The 22,762-nt window shown below is 37.7% G+C and overlaps 1 protein-coding gene across 1 annotated transcript in view; it reads right to left on the reverse strand.

Moving 5' to 3' along the window:
* The window catches only part of DOCK8 (dedicator of cytokinesis 8), a 1,731,107-nt gene that overhangs the window by 1,170,558 nt on the left and 537,787 nt on the right, over positions 1 to 22,762 (reverse strand). Inside the window, exon 6 of the mRNA XM_044064485.1 lies at positions 9,730 to 9,942. Within this exon, the coding sequence (XP_043920420.1) occupies positions 9,730 to 9,942 (213 nt within the window). The remainder of the gene's footprint in view (positions 1 to 9,729; positions 9,943 to 22,762) is intronic.

Raw genomic sequence — 22,762 nt, forward strand, 5'->3', positions numbered from 1 at the left:
TTAAACCCAGATAAGTTCATAGGGGTGATGGGGAGTTTGGAGGAGCAGGGGTACCAGCCATTATTGAAGTCACCAAGAACTATGGTTTCTTGGGGATAGGTAGTGGATAACCAGTATAGGCTATCCTGTAGATTATTTAAGTTGTTGCCTGGCGGAATGTAAGCACAAACGATATTCAAGCATTTGTTCTGGTTAATCTGTAGTTTGATTATAAGGGGTTCTGCATTATTGAATTAGAGTGGTTTAATGGTGTCCCTATTAACAGTTAGGGTATTTTTGTAAAGGGCTGCTATCCCACCTCCTTTCCTTGTAGTACAGTCTAACCGGTGAATATTATTTCCTGGAGGTAGTATCTCATTATCAGCAGTACTAGGTTTTAGTCAGGTTTCCGTAAGACACATAATGTCTGGGGAGTGGGTTGCTAGGAAGGCGTGTAGGTTGGGATCTTATTGTTAATACTTCCAATATTTAGGTGAAATGCTAGGAGGGAACTAGTGGGAGTAGAAAGGGGTAGCTTGACTGTGGGGGTTGTGGTAGGGGAGTGAAGGTTATTGGGTGTGGGTGGGCCAGGGTTGGGATGGATGTCCCCATGTGTTATAAGGTTATAGTGACAGGATACTCTAAGCTTTAGGAGTTTGTTTGTAAGTTTTATATAGTCTTTGTCTTTAGGATTATGTTTTGTGGCTTTACAGGGGTGATATTTTGTTGAGGGTGGTAGATTTGGTGAGCTGGGGATGGTAAAGTGTTTGGTGTTATGTGTGAAGTCGTGGGTGGCTGTTTGACCATTTGGGTAGTGAATACTATGGTCAAGCTTTTGTTCGTAGGCAGTAAGATGGTAAAATAGGAACAGTATAGGCAGTAGAGTAATTAGTATTTTTTTACTTGTTTGCATTTTGTTAAGGGGGGTGAGCCAATTTTAATGGTTGAGTGTGCTAACAGGGTGTAGAAGAATTGAGGAGAAGGAAATGGGTTAAGGGGGAGGGCTGTTCAGTGATGTATGATGTGCTGATTGGTGCTTAGAATGAGGGGAGTGGCTAAATTTAGTTTAAATGTAGCACTAGTTTAAATGTAGCACTAGTGGGGGTGGGTGGAAATTGGGGGCAGGGAGAGGAGCATAGCAAGGGCGAGTGGAGCGAGGCTAACACTCACTCCACGTATTTCCTTAGGCGTTTGGTATGTATGGTTGTATGTTTGGCTGTATTTTTAATTTGTTTTTTTGCACCAATACCTACTGTATGCACATTTGGTAACATTAGTCAAGACAACAGAATCACCTAAAGCCATATTTTTTACACTGTTGAGTGGCTAGCCCTGCCACTGCATGCAGTCTGTGATTTGTCTTCTCTTATCTTGATACTGCACACCACAGTAGATGCCCAAAGCAACTGGTCTATAAAACTGCCCCCCATCTAGAGTCTGTGCTGCTGCCCACAGCTCCATTCTTGGGTGAGAGTGAGATGAAAATTTTTGGCGTATTTTTCAGAGGTGGGAGGAACCCCACAGAGACAAAGAGAAAACATGCAAACTATAAACAGGCATTGGTCTAAAATCAGGATCAAACCTTTTATCTTATACATGGGGAGCAAAGACCTTAACCCTTATGCCAACTGATCTCTATGGGACACATCTGAAGAGATATAGGCTGGGGAGTGAGCAAAGGGCAAGGAAAGCTGGCACAGTCATTCTGTAAAAGACCCTTGTTTTTAATTTTTGTTAATCTCTAGACATCTCTTATTTGTATTTTCTTTGCTGGAAGAGGCCTGTTCTCTCTCTTTTTTTTTTTATTTTAACTTTTTAGTGAAATAGGGATGCCAATAAGATTTATACTGGGGTACATGAAATATCTTAGAAACCTCCCTAAATTAATTTCCCTCTTTCATTATACTGTTTGAGAACCCAGGTAACAGAAAACCCAAACAATATCTCCTTATATAAAGCTGAACATATGATTTCAGCCTTTGACCATACCTCTCATCCATACCGAATTGCTCGGCATTTACCAGTTTTGAGGTCCAAATACTGGAGTGTCACAAGTTTCCACCTGACCCCCTTAATTCCTGAATTTCCCGTCTTTTTAAAAAAATTTCGGCCTTTTTTTTTTTGCAGACATCATCGTGTGCAGAGGTGTTCGCGATGACATCAGCTTCATGACCAGCCTGCCAGCCTGTCAGAATTCAGCTGAGGGCTGAGTCTGTGTTTTGTTTATGTTTATATGACTTGCACATGTGTGTTGGACTTCAAACACACTTGAGTCAAGTCTCGCTGCAGCAGGTCTGCCAGTCCTAAATCCAAACCACAGGATCAACCAGATAGGAGCACCTCAATGGGCTGACTCATTAAAAGTTCTTTCCATGGTTTGAAATTTCTACTATTTTAGTAACAGCCATAGTCTAAGCTTGTTTTTGTGTTTGCTTGAACAGTTCTTTGGTATGTCAGGACTTGTGGCCTTTTAAGTCAAAGATGGCCAGTGCAACCTATAATCTGAATTCACAATCTTACAATTACCTCTGGTGCTGTAAACCTCTTTTATATGCATTTCTTGCATCAGTCCAAGTCAGAGTAGCTTGAAACAGATTACAGTCTTAGTTGTAAATTTAAATTTAAGGAGACAAGAACCTCATAAATTGTCTTTTAAAACATATTTAACATATAAAATATATTAAAAGCATGAACGTATTAGGAGCAGTCCTTATTCAGTAAACGTGCAAACAAAATGTAACAACAGACTGGATTTTGTTAAATAAAATCTTAATGCTAGTGTACTGGTCCATTTCACTTCTACCACATTTACTTGTACGGACATGGAGAATCATCTAGAGCCATGACATCATGTTTCTTCTGGAATTTGTAAATTAGTGCATTATTATTAGCTGCTATGAGTAGAAGGTTACATTATTTTCAGATTCTTCGCAATTTATCTGTTTGACACTAAGGATTCTTTCCTCATAATCTTAATCACATATTTTTAGGCAATTCAATTTCTTTATGAACAAGTGGTGGTAGAGATCACCATTGTGACTTTGTCTGGCCTCACCTGTGCATTTAGAATTTTTTTATATAAGGATCATTACTGTAGTAGTTTCTTTCTCAAGGTAGCTCTGTGACTTGAGTATTCCTCTAATATGTATTTAACTGGTTAAAAGCAGTACTATAGAAGCAGCAGAACAGCTAAAGTTTTTTGGCTCTCCAGGATTGTTTAACACTGAGGCAGTTTTAGCTCCACATCCTTGATTGTGTAACACCACATTCCCTCTTGAGATATTATTTCCCTTCGCCCTATTTGCCATAGCACTCCAAATCACCTTTTTGGGACCCTTCATTTCCAATGGCGGCATTCTTTCTGTAATCACAGTTAATTCATACTGGTGAGGGATGTATGCCTTGTATGAACTGGCTATCATCTCTAACTGGTGAGATGTTTTATTGTTGCTCCTACTTCTAGGACTACCACTGTAGATGAAAATGTGATTCATGTAAATGCTATCCCTATGGTACATCACTGCCATTCCATGATAATCCACTCCTTGGCCTTGCAGATCATGGTCTATAAACAGTTACCCTACACAAATAGGCTAAAAGCCCTGTCCATCTACTCAGTCTCCTACAGACTCCTCAGAGGTGATTTCTGTCTGGCATACAAAGCAATCTCAGACCCCACCCTGATGGGACTGCTGCATATCTGCAAGTCAAGCTCCACTCGAGTAACCTGCATGCATGACCTCACCTGGTCTGTGACATAAATGGGACTTGGTGGGACAGATTTGTGTTCCAGAGATTCCCCCTTTATTGGAATAGACTCCCTCTCCACGTAAAGCAGAGTACCTCATTAAACCTTTTTAAGTGTAATCTAGATAACTGGATGGGGAACAGAAAATACACCCCTGGGATTCCACCTATGTCCCTACTGGACAGTGGCATAGGGTGTTGACTTGTTGGAACATTGGTTAAATTCTTGACTAGGCTTGTAAGGGCCTCAGGGCCAATAGCTTAGTAATTTTCTATGATCCTATGACTGCTGCCTTACAACATGTTGTCTTCATGAATATTAAGCCAGAATTTTTGTGCATCCCAGGATAGCCTTCTGGTATGCATCAATGCACCTCCTTCACAAAACAACTCAACTCTTCCCTCACAACAGGATAGGAAAGTTAACCTTTGCAAATGAGTTCTACCCTTCCCATAAATACCCTTATTTGCTGTCTTTTCTACCCAAACCTTGATTATCTGTGTTATAATTAGGGCCATAACCTTTAGCCAACAGAGTTGGCTTTAACCTTGTGATTGTTTGACTGACCTTGCCAGTTCAAAATACTGATCTTTGAGGCTCTCCTTTTCCCCTGGATAGAGACTAACTGTTTTAGGAGGTGGTCTTACTCCAGTAAACCAGTTTTTATATTTTATGTCCTGTGACATGTATTACAAGGTTAGAGGTTTATTCTTAGGTTTTTCAGCACCTTTACAAATTAGAAACCAGGTTGGTTATTCACCAGTATTGAGAAGTGTTCTTGCTGCCAGACGTACTTGTTGAAATAGAAAGGACCACCTGTTTGTCTTAATACAGTAGACTCTCATATATGTTGGTTACCCTAATGTACTTTGTTTAAAATGTCATTCTGTTGTTGTTCAGCCTGAAGCACAGTAAGGAAGGTATTCATTCATTTATTCTATCTGTAGTTGTTGCCACTGCTGTGAATAATGTCTCTGTGATGTATTGGGGACACTTGTCATGGAACCAGGGCCAAACCCTTCAGAATCTGTAACATTTATATGTTCTTTTTAACCCTGCACAAAGCTTTTATTACGTGAATCCCCACAAGTTTGGGCACTAATATCATGTCAACACATGTAATGTAGATTCCAGCCAAACAATTTGTTTGTTTGTGTCTTTCGGCTTTTCCCGGTTAGGGGTCGCCACAGTGGAACTCCGGTCCGCTAATGATTGGCAGTAAATTTTTACGTGCTGGCTTGCCGGGCCTAACGCACAACCTTCAACGAAGGAACACTCATTCACGCATGTCGACACACAGAAGACGCTCTAACTGAGAATCGAACAGGCAAAGTCTAACTCTGAGGCGACAACGCTACCGCAGCACCACCACCGCAGTCTATTCCAGCCAAACAATGAACATGCTATTAATTCTTGGAAAAATGTGACATAGTTGTTCCTTTTGTCAAGGAAGTGTATAGCACCTTTACATCCATGTTTTGCTAATGCACTTGGAATTTAACCCGCAGATGTGGATTATATATAAAAACAGAAAAAAATCATCATCGGTTCTGATAGGAACAACCCATTGTGTGAACTGTTTCGCTGTAGAAAACAATCATTACTCTCCAAATTAAACCAGCTTCTTACTAGAATGAGTTAGAACAGCAGAAAATGGTTAGGATTATAATATCGGCAATCTGCAATTGTAAAACTTTACCAGTTTCATTCTAGTACAGAAATTAGTTCTTCAAGCTTCATAAAAGTGTTTTTGTAGAGGACAAATTGCAACAATAGATATTACTAGATATTTTAACCCTTTGACCTGGCTTATAGCCAAGAACTGTATATCATGAAAGTGGCTTAACAAAAACACTTAGTGTTGATAATTCTAAGAATTAATGAAACATTTTATCATCGGAAAGTCAGATGTAAGACTTCTAAGGTCTTCATTTAATTTTTGAAGTTTCAGTTTGAATGTGGAGTGTAGTGAATTCATTCATCATCTGTACTTGGCAGGTTGCATTATTGCTATGTCCAGTAACAAAGCACATAGTCTTTTACTTTCTCTGGGAAAAGTATCATTTCAGTTATTTTACTTCAACACTTGGTTATTGTTGCTGCAACAAGAAGTAAGTGTTTCCATCTGGTGTAACAGTTTACTAAAAAGTTAGTTGTCTAGCTCAGTTTATTATTTCCCAAGTCTGCTGTAATCAGAGTGATTCTTTTTTGAACTTTTATTTACAAAATTTTCCATAAAACGTAGCACAGTAAGTGTAACAAAACATTAAAAATAAGTACGTAAATGGCATGTTTCTGAATGTGTTACCTAGACAGACAATGCTCTTGGAACACCTCTGAAAAGGGGCATTTGTTCCCAGTGGGCTAAACAAGTAAATACATACATACATTGAGCATATGTATTCTTGATTTGTGCTGCCGTCAGAAGTTTGTGAAGCTCCACCTTGCACTGGATAGGCACAGCTGTGGCTTTAAATCAAGTGTCGGTAACAACACAGATGTGAACATTCTCCAGAGTAAGGATAACTTGTGCTCTGTGCCTGTGGCCATATTTTGATTGTCTGTTCTTCAGTTTGCATTTGAAAGTCAGTATCCCACAATTCTGTTGGAGTGGGCAGGGTTACATAATTATGTATGCAAATGTTATGTTAATCAGAGTACAGATTTGTACCTATTTTTCATGGGCCTTTGTCCAGATTTTTGATGTTTCCAGGCTGAGAGGTATGCCTTTAACTCATCCACAAACAGTTGATTAGATAGCCAATCAAACCTTCTCAGCACTGTAGCAGTACCGTGTCTCTAGACACAGTATCTGCACAATCATGCACACTTTTTAAAGCATGTTTAGATACCCAAGAAAGGGTAGAAACAGTTTTGTTCAGAAAATAACTTCTTTCTGTAGGAAGAGTGGAAGCTAATACTGTCTGAATGTCCGTATGACAAAGCATCAATTTACATGTGTATACCTGGTAATTCAGAATTCTGAAGATTAAAGTTGGAGACAAAAATGTTCTCTTACTTATACAGTCTACTATTCTACCCTCCTGATCACCAGGAGAAGGGTTAGTATTGAGCACTATTCTGTTGCCAGTATGAGAGACAGTGGACATGGCAGCAGGGTGTAATCTAAGGTGATATAAAAGAAATGTATTAGCCTGAGGTACCTTATACAGCTATTGTTCTATTAGTGACTGATGGCTGGGTATCAGGATGAGTACAGGCAGCATTCAAGGCACCCTACAGGGCTGGCAGTATAGTAGGGATGGGAGGAGAATGAGGTATATCTATCCATTTGTAACATATTATAATACTTCCTCATTTCAGGGAAAACATTGATTTGTTCCCATAAAAAAATCCTCATTCATTCTGGCAGTGGTGTGATGAAATGAAAGTTCCACCACAGGAGGGTAAGTTTTTCTCACAATCACAGAACTGAGCTTGGGAGTCTGTAAGAGAAGAAGTCCTATCTCTGTCAAAATCAGAATCATTAGACTCTGTTTTCCCAGAAATAAAGTGACAGGGGATGCCCATGTGTAAAGGTTTCTGCATACCAGAATTTATTGCCTGTAATGCCTGCTAGTCAAGGTAAGGAACTCATCTTTTTTAATAGTAACTTCATCATAAGAACAATGTATAACGTTTTGTTTTTTCTTAATACAATTTCCAGCCGAAAAAGACCACGGGACATCTGCCCTGTCTAATGGTCTCTTGCCTCAGTTACCCCAAGCAGAATCTCCCAGAGTGTTTTCCAGATCTAGAAAAGATGGTCCTCCGATGTCTGTAATGGACACTGGAACAGCTGAAGAGAACATGGCTAACCCTTGTGTCATGGTGTCTGAAAGAAGTACAATGGACAAAGTCAGAGAAGAAAGTGAGTTGCCTGAAGAACAACCAAAGGCTGCTGCAGGTTCACCCACTCTTGGCTAGGAATAAACTAAGTCTTCAACAATGACAAGGACTCCTTGCTGAGTGTTTTTGTTTCTTTCTAGCTACTGCAGGGGAAGATACAGCCAGACCAAATTATGTATCCATGTTGAAACTGAGAAAGAGGCACAAAAATGGTAAACACTGCTGGAGAGACTCAGTCAAAAGGTAGACTGTCACTAAATATTCACAAACAGCACAATTACGCTCACACCAATTTCCCCAGTCCCTTATGTTATAAATAATAAAAGAATAAAATTTCCCAGTCAGTACTGTTCAAGCGCTTGGCATAACAATGATGAAATCAAAATAGCAGGTAGGTTGTTACACTGTAAGCATAAGCATAAAACTGACAATTTCACAAACGTCCCTCTGTAAACTTTTCTTTCTCACAAAATTCAAAGTTTACACAAGCAATACACAGTTTTACACAAAATTAACCTCGATACTGACAAACACTATAAAGCTCAATTGGTGGTCCCTGACAGGAATCTCTTATTATTGTGAAAAATACCAGGTTACTTAAAGGTTAAATACCGCATTTCATCAAAAAAAGATAAACTGTTCATTTTCTTTAAAGAATAATAATTTCTGAGTGGAAGGCTTATCCAGTGGGGACTTATCTGCCAGACACAAAGCTAAAGGCATGAGAAGTCCAAGAGGTGCTTCTTCTAGAATAGGCAAGAAAGTACTGGAGAAAACTTCACTCTGACTGCTGATTTCCCTCCACAGGACTAGCCAATGAACAGTCAGGGTAAAGGAGTGGGGAAAGCCAGAACGTTTTGAAGCTGGATGGTTGTTTCCAGGCTGGAAACAACCCATACAGTCTAAGCGCTACCTCAGCAGTGAGAATGTTGAACATATACAGATATATGAAATTACAGTGGATATCCTTAATTGTGCAGACATAAAAGAATACAATGGGAAGATGAGATACTGAAAAAAATTATAAGATTCATATTTTTAACCCTTTCAGATCCTGAGAGAAACAATGAGTTGTGTTATGTATTCAATAACTACCCTATATTAATGAAGTATCTTTACAAAGTTATATTTTATTTCCATCCTCTTCATTCTTCATTTGTCAAGTACAAATTATTTCGATTAATGGGGAGCAAAAAAAAAAAAAATATATATATATATATATATATATATATATATATATATATATATATATATATATATAGCACCAGTTGTTCTACTATTTAAACATTTTTGGAAAAACGGTAAACACCACATCTATCTATATACACACACACACACACACACACACACACACATACATTTATATATATATATATATATATATATATATATATATATACACACACACACACACACACACACACACACACAGATATATTATACATACGTATGTGTATGTACGGATTGTCCTATACTTGCACAATGAGTGCTGGATTGTCTGCTTACTGCCTACTCACAGTTGGTCAATTTCCTTCCCCTTACAGATAGGCTGCAATGTGATTGATCGATTAATATTTGTCTAGGACTACTGTAGGCTGTTTTGGGGCATTTTTTCCTTTCCTAACCATGGAGTTGATATACATAAGATTGGGGGGGGGGGGCCTCTACATGGGAGTTGCAGGACTCTTGATCCCCTGCAAAATGTTTCTTTCTTTCTTTTTTTTTTTTTTTGTGCAGGAAAGGAAGACTGTAAGTAATTTTTGTATTGATCAGTTATGATTGATGAGTGTTCCTTCAAATGATTACATCTCAACTGTTCAGAGGTGAAGCATATACATGTGTGCATGTGGATTGGCTTAGGTTTTCTAAGAATTCTCAGAACTTCAGGGTAAGATAACAGCTTACTGTCTAACTATATCATAAAGTGACCATCAGTGATTTTGTGCAACTACCTACTTTAAACAATATATTTATGAAAATACAGCATCCTCTTTAATTGTTTACAGTTACTTTGGGCCTATCTGTTAATTACAGCTGAATAAAATAACCAGCGCATATTATTCAAGGCATCATGATTCTCAGCATTGGAAGAAATTAAAATGACAACAGTAACAGATGAAGACTAGAGGTCATATTTATGCTAGTATACCTACCTCATCTATTGGAGGGTAAAGTGCAAACAGTTCCATTTGTCGGTTAGCTTTTCTTGTTTCCTCATTCTGATTATCCTGCTCCTCAGGGCTAATGTGCTTCAGCAGGTTTTCTAGTCGATTGTCTGGTTGTAGGCCACATAAGTCAAAATCACAAGTTGTGAGGGTGGTCCTACCAGCTTCATCACATGTGACAGCAAGCCTTCTGGTGCCAATCTGTTAATGAGGAAAAAAGCCACACATTGTGGTCACAAAGACATTGTTACACCACATTTCTTGTATTCAGATCACAGAACTTGTTTAGAATATACTAGATATAATCTACTGTGTTTTAAATATCTCTTCAGCTTCATATCTACTACTATGTCTGCAACCCATTACTGGTTGAGGTTTATATAATATCACTCTAATTCTGTGTTGCAGTCTGTCTGAAACTGAATTAACATAATTTTTCTGTACTGTGGTTCTTGAGCAGTCAGCTTGTACTTATACATCCTGACAACAGACAGATAAAATATATTAGTGTGGCTATTACTTCTGTATTTATTCATGTGTGTGTGTGTGTGTGTGTGTGTGTGTGTGTGTGTGTGTGTGTGTGTGTGTGTGTGTGTGTGTGTGTGTATATATATATATATATATATGTGTGTGTGTGTGTGTGTGTGTGTGTGTGTGTGTGTGTGTGTGTGTGTGTGTGTGTGTATTTTTTGTGCCTGACAACAACAAAGTACATCACGGTGGTTATTTACCATACATTGTTTTCATTTGCTCACAATTAGACATTGGAGCTGTACACAATAAATGTGGGTGTATGTGTGTCTGAATGTCTGTGTTTGTCTGGGGAAGGTTGCAATAAGTTGCACTGTAGGTGCTCTGTGACTGTTATTTATGTATTTGTTCATGTGTGTGGCTTTCTAGGTGTATATGTATGAGTCTTTGTCTCAGTACCTCTGAATCTGTATGTGTGAATGTATCTGAGGTTCTGTACATTTGTGAAAGACTATGTCTGTGCCTTTGCATGCATCTGTTAGCATGTGTATATATGTATGCGACAATATGCATGTGTGCGTGTGTGTTTGTGTGTGTGTTACAAACATTGGCAAATACTTGCATAACTTACATTTTGGATGTAAAATACTTCCTTCAGTAATAATTAATACCCTACACCAACTATGGAACATTAGGTTCAGGAACCAAAAGTATAAAAAGAATACATATATACTAATAATCAAATAAATACAAAACAATCTAAGAGGTAGCATAATTAATTTCCTCAAATTGAACTCAGAAAGTTTACACTCAAACTTTGAATGACTGCATCCTGCATTTTTTAACAAAATCAAGTTATGTCCACTCCTCAGAGTTCAAACCAATGTTTATCTCTCTCAAACTGTAAGTGCTACTAATGAAGTATAAATTGATAACTGTTCGGCACAATCTGACTGTGTTTTCTGACTAAATAAAATGTTTTCATATCACAGATCTGTATGGTGGTGGCTACCCTTAGCAAAGGTTGCAGAAGTCACTTGTTTGCTTTGTACTAGAGGTACATTTGCATGTGTAGCTTGTCACAGTCAAGTAGGGCTACATTTGTTTTGTACATCTATGTAGGTGTACATCTGATAGCACTTCAAGGCTCATTTTATTGGGTGTGCCCAGCAAGAAATCAGATTTACTTATTATATTCCTACCCCCTGGGGTACAGAGTCACATTTATTTAAATTTTGAATTTTATGATTTTGAATCCTCTGTTATGATTTTTGATAACCTCCTGCTATGACTAGATGAGAGCTATGTCCATGTGAAGGAATCTCATTTTTGCCATTGGTATCTGTAATCTCATTCTTTGAGTAACTAACCAAATCTAATGACTATATATGATGAAGGGGTAAAAAACTGACTGACTGGTAAATTGAACACTTTATCCTATGACTCGTTTTTTGTTTCATCCCCACATTTAGGCACACTGCAGTACTACCATCAGTCCATCAATCCACTGGTCAGTCACCCTGATCACCTCTACACTTATTCATGAACAGGAACCAAAGGTATTTAACTTCTTCACTTGAGGTTGTCACTCTCCTCCCATCTGCAGAGGGATATCTACTTGCTTCCAGGGCAGCAGTGACCTGTAGTTTGCAGATACTGATTTTCATCCAAACAGTTTCATGTATTTTGAAAAATTTTCATTTAAGACCAAAAAGACAAGATCATCAAGAAATGGCAAAGAGGCTGTACATCCCTAGAATGGGTGCACAGAAAACCTTAGCTGTGTCTTAACAGTCTGTTGATAAAATTCATAAACAGAAGGGGCACAACAAACACACTTATCAGAATACTACAACCAAAAAGACATAACTAGGACAGGGCAAAGGGGCAGTTGCACCTGACAGAAGCTGTCAGGGGGTGCAATCAACAGATGTCAATGGTACAGGTGTGCAGTAATAGTAGTGACTGGTAAAGCTGCAAGGATATTGAGTCCTCAAAAATAAATGCTGACACTGTTCTTTGTGGGCAAGGCTAAAGTGCTGTAGCACATTCAGTGTGTCAGTGTGCGGTAGTAACTGTGGCAAGGAGCTTGTTGCAGTCATAGCAAGTAGCTTGCTATACTTAATATGATCTTCAACTTAAGAGGACTTTGTTTTTGCCTTCAACTCAGAGTTGAGGGTAGTGCCAGTTTAAGGATTTGCACAGGCCACCAGATAAACTAAATATGTTGCCAACTGTAATTAACCTGAATGCATTTAGGATAATGCTAATAATGTTAAATTCCTGTTCTTCAAACATAGGGACTGAAAAGTGTGCTGTTGTAAACTGAAAAGACACCAAAGTGCTTTTTCACCTCTCAAGAGCTTCTGGGGTACGTGGTAAAATCCCTACAATTTGTCTTCAAAATGGCTGTTAGAAATTGAATACATTGGTGAGCAGCACTCTGAAGTGTGATCACCAATATGTGCAATTTATATGATTTCTGTATGTCCATAGGTAGTTACTAGGCATGTAATCCAGGAGACCATTAGTCAGACTAGCCCAAATTTTCAATTTCCCCAAAGCACTGTCTAGTTAAGTGACTGACTCAAGGTCACCTAAAGGCCGTAGGAATCAAACTCTGTGCTATAGCTCCTTAACAGCTAACAGCCTTAATTCTCTTTGCCAACTGCTAGACTATAAAAAGATTAAGATTGGGATATCTCAGCAAATTCTCCTTTTGCTGAAATACAGTAATCTGTAGTATATTCCCACCTCCACTTCAGAAATGCTGTGTATTAGATAGTTTCAAATGATGATGTTTTTAAATAGCAGTTTTATCACTGCCATAGAAATAAACTGTAAACAAAACATATTTTCAAATACTTACATTTTTTACCCTTTAAAATCCATTTAATTGTTTCATAAACACATACATTTAAATTTGAAAATGGCCTCTCTCTTGTTCCAGCAGTGCAATATTGTTTTTCAGGACAAAACTAGTGCTCATACTTATTTTAACAATCTCCTAAAAATTCCAGCCTGTTTTCATTCTTTTCCGTATTATAGTAACAACTTTGATTTATATATTCCTCTTTAGATAAAATGAAATCTGGGTAACTGCAAAACCACCTTAAATCAAGAATCGGTACACTCATAAGCAAACAAAAATGCATGACAGGGTAGATGTTATATGGAAAAAGATGATTACAGGTTGTTGTAAGGTCCAACACCACAAGCAGAAGATCTCTTCTCAAAAGGTCTGTTATTTCCCTGTAATGCCAACCCCAGATGGCATTATTGCTTTTAGAAAATAGGCTATTTATTGTTTAGAATTTAATATATGTAATGCAAAATAGTTTGTCCACTTAATATTTCTAAATTGATATAGGATATGCGATTGTTGTTGGAGGAAGTATTTTACATCAAAATATAAAATTTGTTGGAGGAAGTATTTTACGTCAACATATACAATTTTTGTAAGTATTTAAGATATAATTTGTAACTTCTGCTCAAGACACCCATCACACACCGATTTACTCATGGATGTACACACATGCACGCACACACACACACACACACACACACACACACACACACACACACACACACAAGGCTTCTTCTTGATAATTTGGATTTCTTCCAAATACAGGAACTCAGGTTTTACCACTTTCTTGACTATTTTGCCTAAATGCCTTTAAACTGCTTTATCCGTCATAATTTCCTCATACAGGCTGTCTACTGTTACTCCATTTATAGAGTACATCTGTGGGTGTCCCAGCTTATAAATACTGTTAGAGTGGCCAGCTCTGAAGAGTCGGTTTTGAGTAATGCACTCTGATTTTTTGTAACATGCAATCCTGCATGTACCAGCTACTGTGAAACAGAAGACACATAGACTTCAACTACCGCTGTCAAATGGACTACACTATTGTGCTTTTCTTTCTCCCAACAGCTGGTACAACTCCTTGTATCTATTGTTGCTGCACTCATTTCTAGGATTGCTGCTTTAATCTGCAAATAACTTTTAAGCTTTCTTCTGCTTGCACTCCTCCTGCTCTGGTTTCTCCATATTCAGTACAATAAATTTACATTTAAATATTGGAATTATTAACTTTGCTTCATTTCAAAACCACAGTGGCATCCTTTCAACACACACTCAGATATACACTTGTAATTTGGGGGGGGGGTGCATACAAGAGTCAGGAAGCAAACTGTAGAAACAAGGAAGCCACATGTTCAGATAAGACAGTTTGCTGAATCTTGCCCCCATATGCATCTAAGGAGCACAGACAAATTAAATTGTTGCCCAGGGCTCTGAGGTTGCAGCCCACTGACCAGTGTTAAAGTATTCTGAATTATACCGTAAGTAAGAAGGGCTGCAATAATGAGGAAATCCTTTCATTTACTCATTAATTTTTACAGTACCTTTAAAAACGTTTGCTGCATAAGAGCAGTAGTCTTTTCAACAAATGATTCTGCTGATCAGAACTAGCTTGTAATTCTTTGAAGAAAGCTGAGATGGCTATACACCCAAACAGGGTACAGATCTTTCAGACCCAACTTCATATAAGATAGATTCCAGTTTTAAAAAATGATCACAAAGTGTATATGCCCATACTACCTAAGGAATTGGTAGATGTACTGCCAAAACCGATGGATATGGACTGATGTGGTTTTGTGGAGGGGAAGCAAACAATTGACAACATTAATCAAATGACAATGATCCACAGGGAAGCAGAGTAAAAGAAAACACAACCATTGCTGGTGGGTCTTGATGCAGAGAAAGCATTCAGTAGAGTCAGTTGTGATTTTATGAGTAATGCAAAGGCAACATTTGCATTTCCTGATAGAATAATAGGGTTAATAGGGTTAATTAGGAGAATTTATGAAGCTCCAGGGCAAGAATTAAGATTCTTCTCTAATAAGCTGTGTTTGAACAAAGGAACAAGGCAGGATTGCCCTCTTTCCCCTTTGTTATTTGCTTTATAGTTAAAGCCATTAACAAGTTAAATAAAGGGACTCACAAATTAAAGGATATAACTGGTACGGCAATCAGGAAAAGTTAGCTTTATTCACAGATGATATTATTTTGTACTTGATATATGTAGAAAATGATGTGGAATATTTTGAGACAGTTTTAAGACTTTTCAGGATAAAAAGAAATGAAGATAAAACAAAGGCTGCAGCAGTAAACTATGTGCCCACATGATTTATTCAGTAATACCTATATTTATGGGGTCATGATAACATAAAGTATTTAAGTGAGTGGATTAAAACTGATTCCATTATGGCAGCTGAGGATATGTGAGAAGAGACTAAATAAAAGGTAATGCAAAAGTTGAAAATCTGGAAGCTGTTGATCATGGATAACAGTAAGATAAAAGCAGTGAAATGTTTCGAGTCCCTTTAATTTTATACAAAGATGAGACATATTTTTACCAACCAGAGGATAAATTGTGGACCGTAATTAATAAAATGTTAAACAATTTATTTGGGAGGGGGCAAGTGCAAAGGTTAAGGGGGATAAGTTTATTCTCCCTATAGAACAATGTGGTTTAATATTACATGATTTGAAATGACAGTTTAGACCTATGCAATTAAGGCTGCTACACATAATACAAGCAGAAGACTATAAGTCAAAGTGGAAAGGGAAGATGATGAAATGGGAGAGAGCTGAGAAGTAAGGAGATAATAGGATTTTACATGCAGGTATTTAAGAAAAATGACGACCATACAGAATATTATATTCATAAAGTAGAAGAAAGTATTCTAAAAACTAAGACAACATGGGGATGGAGAAAGGAGATTTTACCAATAGAGATGACTGCAGGTAGGGGTATAGAAAGTAGGCAAGAGAGGGGTGAAATTTACTAGAGGAAATTAGCAAATTAAGCAAGGCTTTGGGAGCAAATAATAAAAGAGGAGAAAGTTAGAGTGGGATGAGATCAAGAAGTAGTTTGGACTGCAGGTTAGAAACTACTTATAGTAACAGTCATGGAAGTACAGTCCCCTACTGATAAGTGCAGGGCATGAAGCCACCCTGAAAAATACTCTAATGATGTAGCAATGAATTCTGAGATGTACATTTGTGAACTAACTATAATCAAAGGCAATTTTTGCAGAGTTTGACTTGCAGTTTCAAATCAGCCAAATATAATAGGTTTCCATATACAAAGTACTCCTGTAACTTATGTATGTAGCACTATGAATGTACCACGGAAACATCTCTGATTAATATCGTTCTTGAATTAGTTTTGTTATTTATTTGATTTATTTGATTTTATTAACTGGGTAAGTACACTGGCCCTGGTAGCCTTTTCAGGTGTGGCCCTACAAAAGGGAGAAAGAAGTTACAAACAATAACTAAGAAGATTTATACACATTCAATAATTTTCAATTGTATGCATGCAGAGATATATTATATAAGTAAGGCAAAAGAATTATTATGCCAAGGTTATAAGCATAATGCTGAAAAGGCAAGGAGGTAACAAGCATGACACACTGCATGTTGTTTTTCAAATCTACACTTAGTTTACTGCATGTAAATACAGCAAACATAAAATACAATATCAACCTACAAAATTCAAATGTAGAATAATTACACACACTGAGCAGTACTGTGACCTGAAATGATGCAATTGATAGTTTTGTGGGGTGGGAAAGCCACAGAAAATTAGTGGAAAATATTAGCATTAGTAAGACTGGACAGATTATTAGCTTTAGCGAGATTGAATAGTTTGTCTGCAGGACGTTAGGCAAGTCAGTTTAATATACGGTAGACAAATTCTCACTGGGATTATCAGTATTTTTGAATTTAGTAATATGTACACTGGAGCTCCAAATATTCTTTTGTCGAGTGGAAATCTTACAAGAATGGATTATATAGTGACCATTAGTGACCATGTAACCCTGAAGCACTTGTAGATGTTATTCTTCTAAGGTGATATATTTTAAGCTTTTACCTTGCAAATCTTGTATTCTTGTTCACTTCATAGCTCCTCGGAGAATGAGAAAGCTTGTCAGTCATGAAATTCAAGTCCCGTATAGGAACAGAATTCTTCAAAGGTTGGCAAAGGTGAAGAGCACTTTAAAGAACTGCTTAACAACCCAGTTCTGGGCAACAGTTTTTCTATCCACATAAATTATAAGCCCTTAGCTTCAAGATCACTCACAAGGATTACTTACATGGGATAAGAAAATGTGCACAACAAAATATTAAAATAGGTAACAGAAAAGTATATGGTTAAGCATTAAAGCATTAAAGTCAGCTATGTTACTGACTGTGATTTACTGCTGAAAGTTTTCAGCTTGTTGTGCACATCTCCTAGGGTCAGTATATTTTCTGTGTGGTTGCTTTTGGTTCTGAGGTTTTGGCACACAAATTTGACTTTCTATTCTCTTTGAGTTACATTGCACCCAAACTAGAGTATGGAATAACAACCTGGAAACCTTATATGAAAACAAGCATGAGTAAATTGGAAAGAATACAGCAGAAATATGCCAAGGGCATCCATGGATGTGAAAATTTAAGTTATTAGGAAAAATTAAAATATCGGAACTTGTACAGTGTCTCATATAGGTAATTTAAGAGGATACCTTATTCAGATAATATAAGGCATTTAAAGACAAATACCTCTGGGAATGTTTAGGGTTATCAAAAAAAGTAGTAGAGAATCATAAGACAACATACGTTGAAGATTATATAGGAATGAAAGGTGTATAAATTGGTTCACTGAGAGAGTAGCTGATGCATGGAATAACTACCAAATTACTTTAAAGCAAAAACTACTTTAGATATCTTTAAGAAAAACTTGAACACTTATTATGGGAATGACTGTTTTAGTATATAGGTAGGCTACAAGGGCAATATTGCTCATGCCTGAAATATTTGTATGCAAGTATGTAACCCAAAATCAGGACTTCTATCCCCAGGACCTGGGATGAGCACTGGTATAAGAAGGTATGACTGGCAGTATGTTTGATGGGAGCTGTTTACCACTCTAAAGCTTACTGGGAATGGTCCTACAAGTGGAGGAGATTATGATAGGCCTGTAGCTACTGATACCTCACAGCTCACTTCCAACATTCTGTCATGTGAACAGAAGTGTGACGATCATGGTGACCATAAGGATTGTCAGACTCCATGCTTCCATCCAACATTCTGTCATGTGAACAAAACTGTGAAGATCATGGTGACCAGAAGGATGGTGAGATTCCATGCTTCCTTTCAACATTCTGTCATGTGAACAAAACTGTAAAGATCATGGTGACCAGAAGGATGGTCAGATTCCATGCTTCCTTTCAACATTCTGTCATGTGAACAAAACTGTGAAGATCATGGTGACCAGAAGGATGAACAAAACTGTGAAGATCATGGTGACCAGAAGGATGGTCAGACTCCATGCTTATATCTGTAAATCTTGTGTCAAGAAATAAAATTACCTCTGCAGCAATGTTTTCACTCCATTCAAATACCAGCTTTCATCTAATATCTTTTTTCACGCTGTCCACGTTCAGGGATGCTATCCTTATACTAATCATTATACTAATCATTTCCCATTTTTGCATTTTCTTTTATGCCATCTTTTGGCATCCCTTTTCTTCTTCTACTCACTCTTCCCCCTAGTAGAACCTTCCATCTTTTGTTTTCTGACTCTGTACTCTTATCTGCCTCTTGTTCCTCTGAATCTAATACACTGTTTTCCATTTCCATATGCATTTTTATTTCATTAAATAATTCTAGTGTATCTTCTTGTGGGTCTACTTTGTTTAATTGAATCTCATTTCACTGAATTTCATTTCACCCCGACCACTTCACTAAAAACTCAAATTACTGAAAACTCATTTCACTGAATCTCATTTCTCCGAACTGAACTTAGTATATATGGCACCGTGTAGAGTACTGGAAGGCAAGTAAAAGATATATGCCCTTTCTCCCACTGTAGTGTGATCCTGGAGTTAGTATATATAGTTAGAGGGGGTGTGGTGGGCACAGCCACCCACAATGGGGGTTGTTGGGAGGGTGGCCTAATGGTTAAGGTGTTTGCCTTACAAACACAAGATACAGGGTTTGAATCTCACAGGGGATACTGGGCTGCTAAAAAAATGGGCTCAGAAAGTTAGTTAGCCTACTAACTAACTATGAACCTAAACCCCCACTTAGTTTGAGTACATATTGTCTTCTGGAGAGAGTTAGTCAATGGTGTTGTAATTATGCATGTCTATTGTTTAAAATTTATTGTTTTTAAGTTTTTGGTAAAATACAATATAAAACAAACAAGAAGGGGGGCTATGCACCCCACACTCCACAATGTAGGGGGCTGTGCCCCCACCCCCCTAACTATATATGCTAACTCCAGGACTGTACTACAGTGGGAAAAAGGGCATATACCTTTTACTTGCCTTGGATGGTGCAGTGGTAGCATTGTCACCTCACAGCAAGAGGTTTTCATGTTTGATTCTTGGCTGGGTGCCTTCTGTGCAGAGTCTGTATGTCCTCCCTGCGTTCATGTAGGTTTCCTCCCATATTACAAAGACATGCATCTGGAGTGTTTCTCCCTGGGCCTCCTCTGAAAATTGGCTTTATTCCAAGTCGGGCTTTCCTGGTTAACAAATGTTAAATAAATAAATAAATACAGTACTCTACAGAGTGCCATATATACTATGTTCAGTTCAGTGAAATGAGATTCAGTGAAATGAGTTTTCAGTAATTTGTGTTTTCAGGGATGTGGTCGGGGTGAAATGAAATTCAGTGAATTGAGATTCAACGAAACAAAGTAGACCCCTTCTTGTATACCTTTACCTTGCAGTTCTTCACCTATTCATCCCCTCCCATCCTTCTATCATTCTCTTCAACTCTTTTCTTTTTTCTGTAAGAACTTGTTATTTCCTCACTTTCTCTTTTTTCATTACTTGGTAGACAATCAAACCAAAAATACTCTTCACTTCCACATTTTCTACAACATGGTTTACAGTTTTTCCTGGAATGCCCAAGCTCCTTACACTTTCCACACCATATTTTTGTCCAGTCCTGGATTAAATGTGATTTATCACCACAGAAAAAAAACAAAACAAAAAAAAAAAACATGCATTTGGTTGCACCCAGTACTGGCACTTCCTTTTTGCCCAATTTATTAGTAGTATATTAGGCCCATGTGCAACTTGTTACTTTCTGTTTTTAAAGTTACATAAAGATCTTATCCTTCAATCCACACTTTTCTGTCATCCACATTTTTTAATAACATAAGCTTAGAAAAGCATTTTAACTCAATTTTCTTCGGTCTCATTCATTTTAAATTGAAACAATATTTTTCTTTTTTGATAAACATAATCCTTCCAAGGTGATTCATTATTTCTCCTTTCATATTCATTAACTATTTTTTCTGTGAGTGCAAATGTCTCAAAAGTTATTGTGCAGAAAGGTTCACTTCTTATATGTATTAATACCCTAATGTCAAACTGAATTCTAAGGGCATAACAACATTGCTTAAAACACAGTACCTGTTTATTTGTTGTTGGTAGTTTGTTTTCATCTGCACAATAGGCCTTTTTCTCCACCTCTAAACAGATCCAGTTTGTCTCCGCTGTGCCTGCACAGTGTTTTCTTTCTGCATTTTTTCACTGGAACCTGCTAATACTGCTTCATAATTTTCCTCTAGTTATCTAGTTACTCTGCCCTCGGGCTCTCTCTCTTTGTTTACCACTCTCTGTTCCATCTTCCTGAGCCCATCTTAGAGCATGCTTTTAAAACCAATTACTCCACTGGCCAGACATGCCCTCTCTCCATACAAAACAAGGTTGACAGCATCCATCTCCTTATCACTAAATATTTTGTCCATCACCAAACTCCACTGAACGGCTTCTGACTCATCTGGTTCTCCTTCATTCATAATTCTTTGTAAGACAGGGTCATCTAGAAGTCATGATGCCATAATATTCACCTCCAATGCATAATTTTTCTTCTGAATTTTATTTTCCATTCTTTCCTTCTCAGTTTCATGTCCTCACACTGCCTTCATCTTGGATTCAGTGATTATCAGTAACAGTCCATTGGCACCACCTAATGACCACCTCAGAAACAGTCATCAAAAGAGGAAGGGAAGCTCCCCAGGGGTTCCTATCATGTCATCGAACTTTTACAAGTTCGAACCACATATGGTCGAGACCATATGTTCGAATTTGTAAAAGTTTGAGCGTGTGAATGGAAATCTCTGTAGGCAGAGATTTCCATTCATTTCAATGTGGTACGATCTCAGAGTTGGTATATTTAAGTAGAGGGGGGGTGGGGGTGCAGGAGGGCTTTCCCCCCTGCTTACAACAGTTTATTTTGTTGTCCGTTGTGTTTTTTTTTAAGTAGTCGAAGTTATGTAACTTCGAACATAATGGTTCAACCATTAGGTGTTCGAAGTTATGTAACTTCGACTATCTGATATAGACCCGTTCCCCAGTGCCCAGGCCAAATTTCCCCTAGTTAGTATGAATATCATCTTGCTTTCCCCCTATAAAGTAGAAACTGGCATATTGAGACTAACTCAGTTAACAAGAAGTAAATAAATAAAAAAATGTAATTGCAAGCTTTTCAACATTGCAGTGATATAAGTTTATGCTCCAACTACAGATGGGGGAAGCTGAGTAGTTTCAAGAGAATCTGCAGCACCCTCTGTATATAACAAAAAAAAAGATATTACATTTATCATATGCAATTGGAATGCTAAAACTGGTTGTCAAAGAACAGCTACAACAAATTTAGGCAAATTTAGCGTTGCTGTACATAAAGAAACAGGACATAAGAATAGTGCTGTTAAGACTGTGGTCATAGCAAACACAGGCTTTCAACAGTCTGAGAGATGGCTTTAAACATGCATACCACCAGATGGTCAGTATCAAAAACAGATTAACTATATACTTTGCTGTCAGAGATGGGGAAAGCTCTGCGAAGACAGCAAAAACAAGACCTGGATCTGATTGTTGTTCAGGCTATCAGTTTCACATTGCAAACATTAGAAACCAGACCAACAATTCAAAGCAGAAAACAGTACAGATGCAAACATCTGGAAGTAAATTTTCCCTATAGAACTGCTCATAAAGGGGTACCCCGTAAAGCAGTAAGTAGAGAGCAAACATCTTGCACACTGACAAGCTTAGCGAAGCTAGTTTGTGCACTGAGTGGTAAGTACAGAGCAAACATCATACACACTGACAAGCTTAGCGCATCTAGTTTGTGCACTGAATGGCAATACTGTTAAATTTACTATTTTATAACCTAGTCTGCTTGTAGCAATTGTCTCATGTTTACTGACAACCAATTAATCCTTAAAGTAACAGATACAGTACGAGAGGTGTACACACACAATGTCAGATAGGCTAAACTCTCACATAGAATCACACATCAGGATGTCAAAACCACCCACAAAGCACTCCTCACGCACACCACACAACACACACATAGACAAAAATATGCTGAGGCACTTAAATGCAATCTTACTAAACAAAAAGGACCTCTAGAACACCCATCAGCAAAGATTAACTTCAGCAAACCCAAAAACCCTCAACAAAAGCAACACCTAAC

The sequence above is a fragment of the Protopterus annectens genome, chromosome 2.part2 (genome assembly GCF_019279795.1).
Source record: "Protopterus annectens isolate FY-2018-M chromosome 2.part2, PAN1.0, whole genome shotgun sequence".
In the NCBI taxonomy this organism is placed as follows: Eukaryota; Metazoa; Chordata; order Ceratodontiformes; family Protopteridae; genus Protopterus; species Protopterus annectens.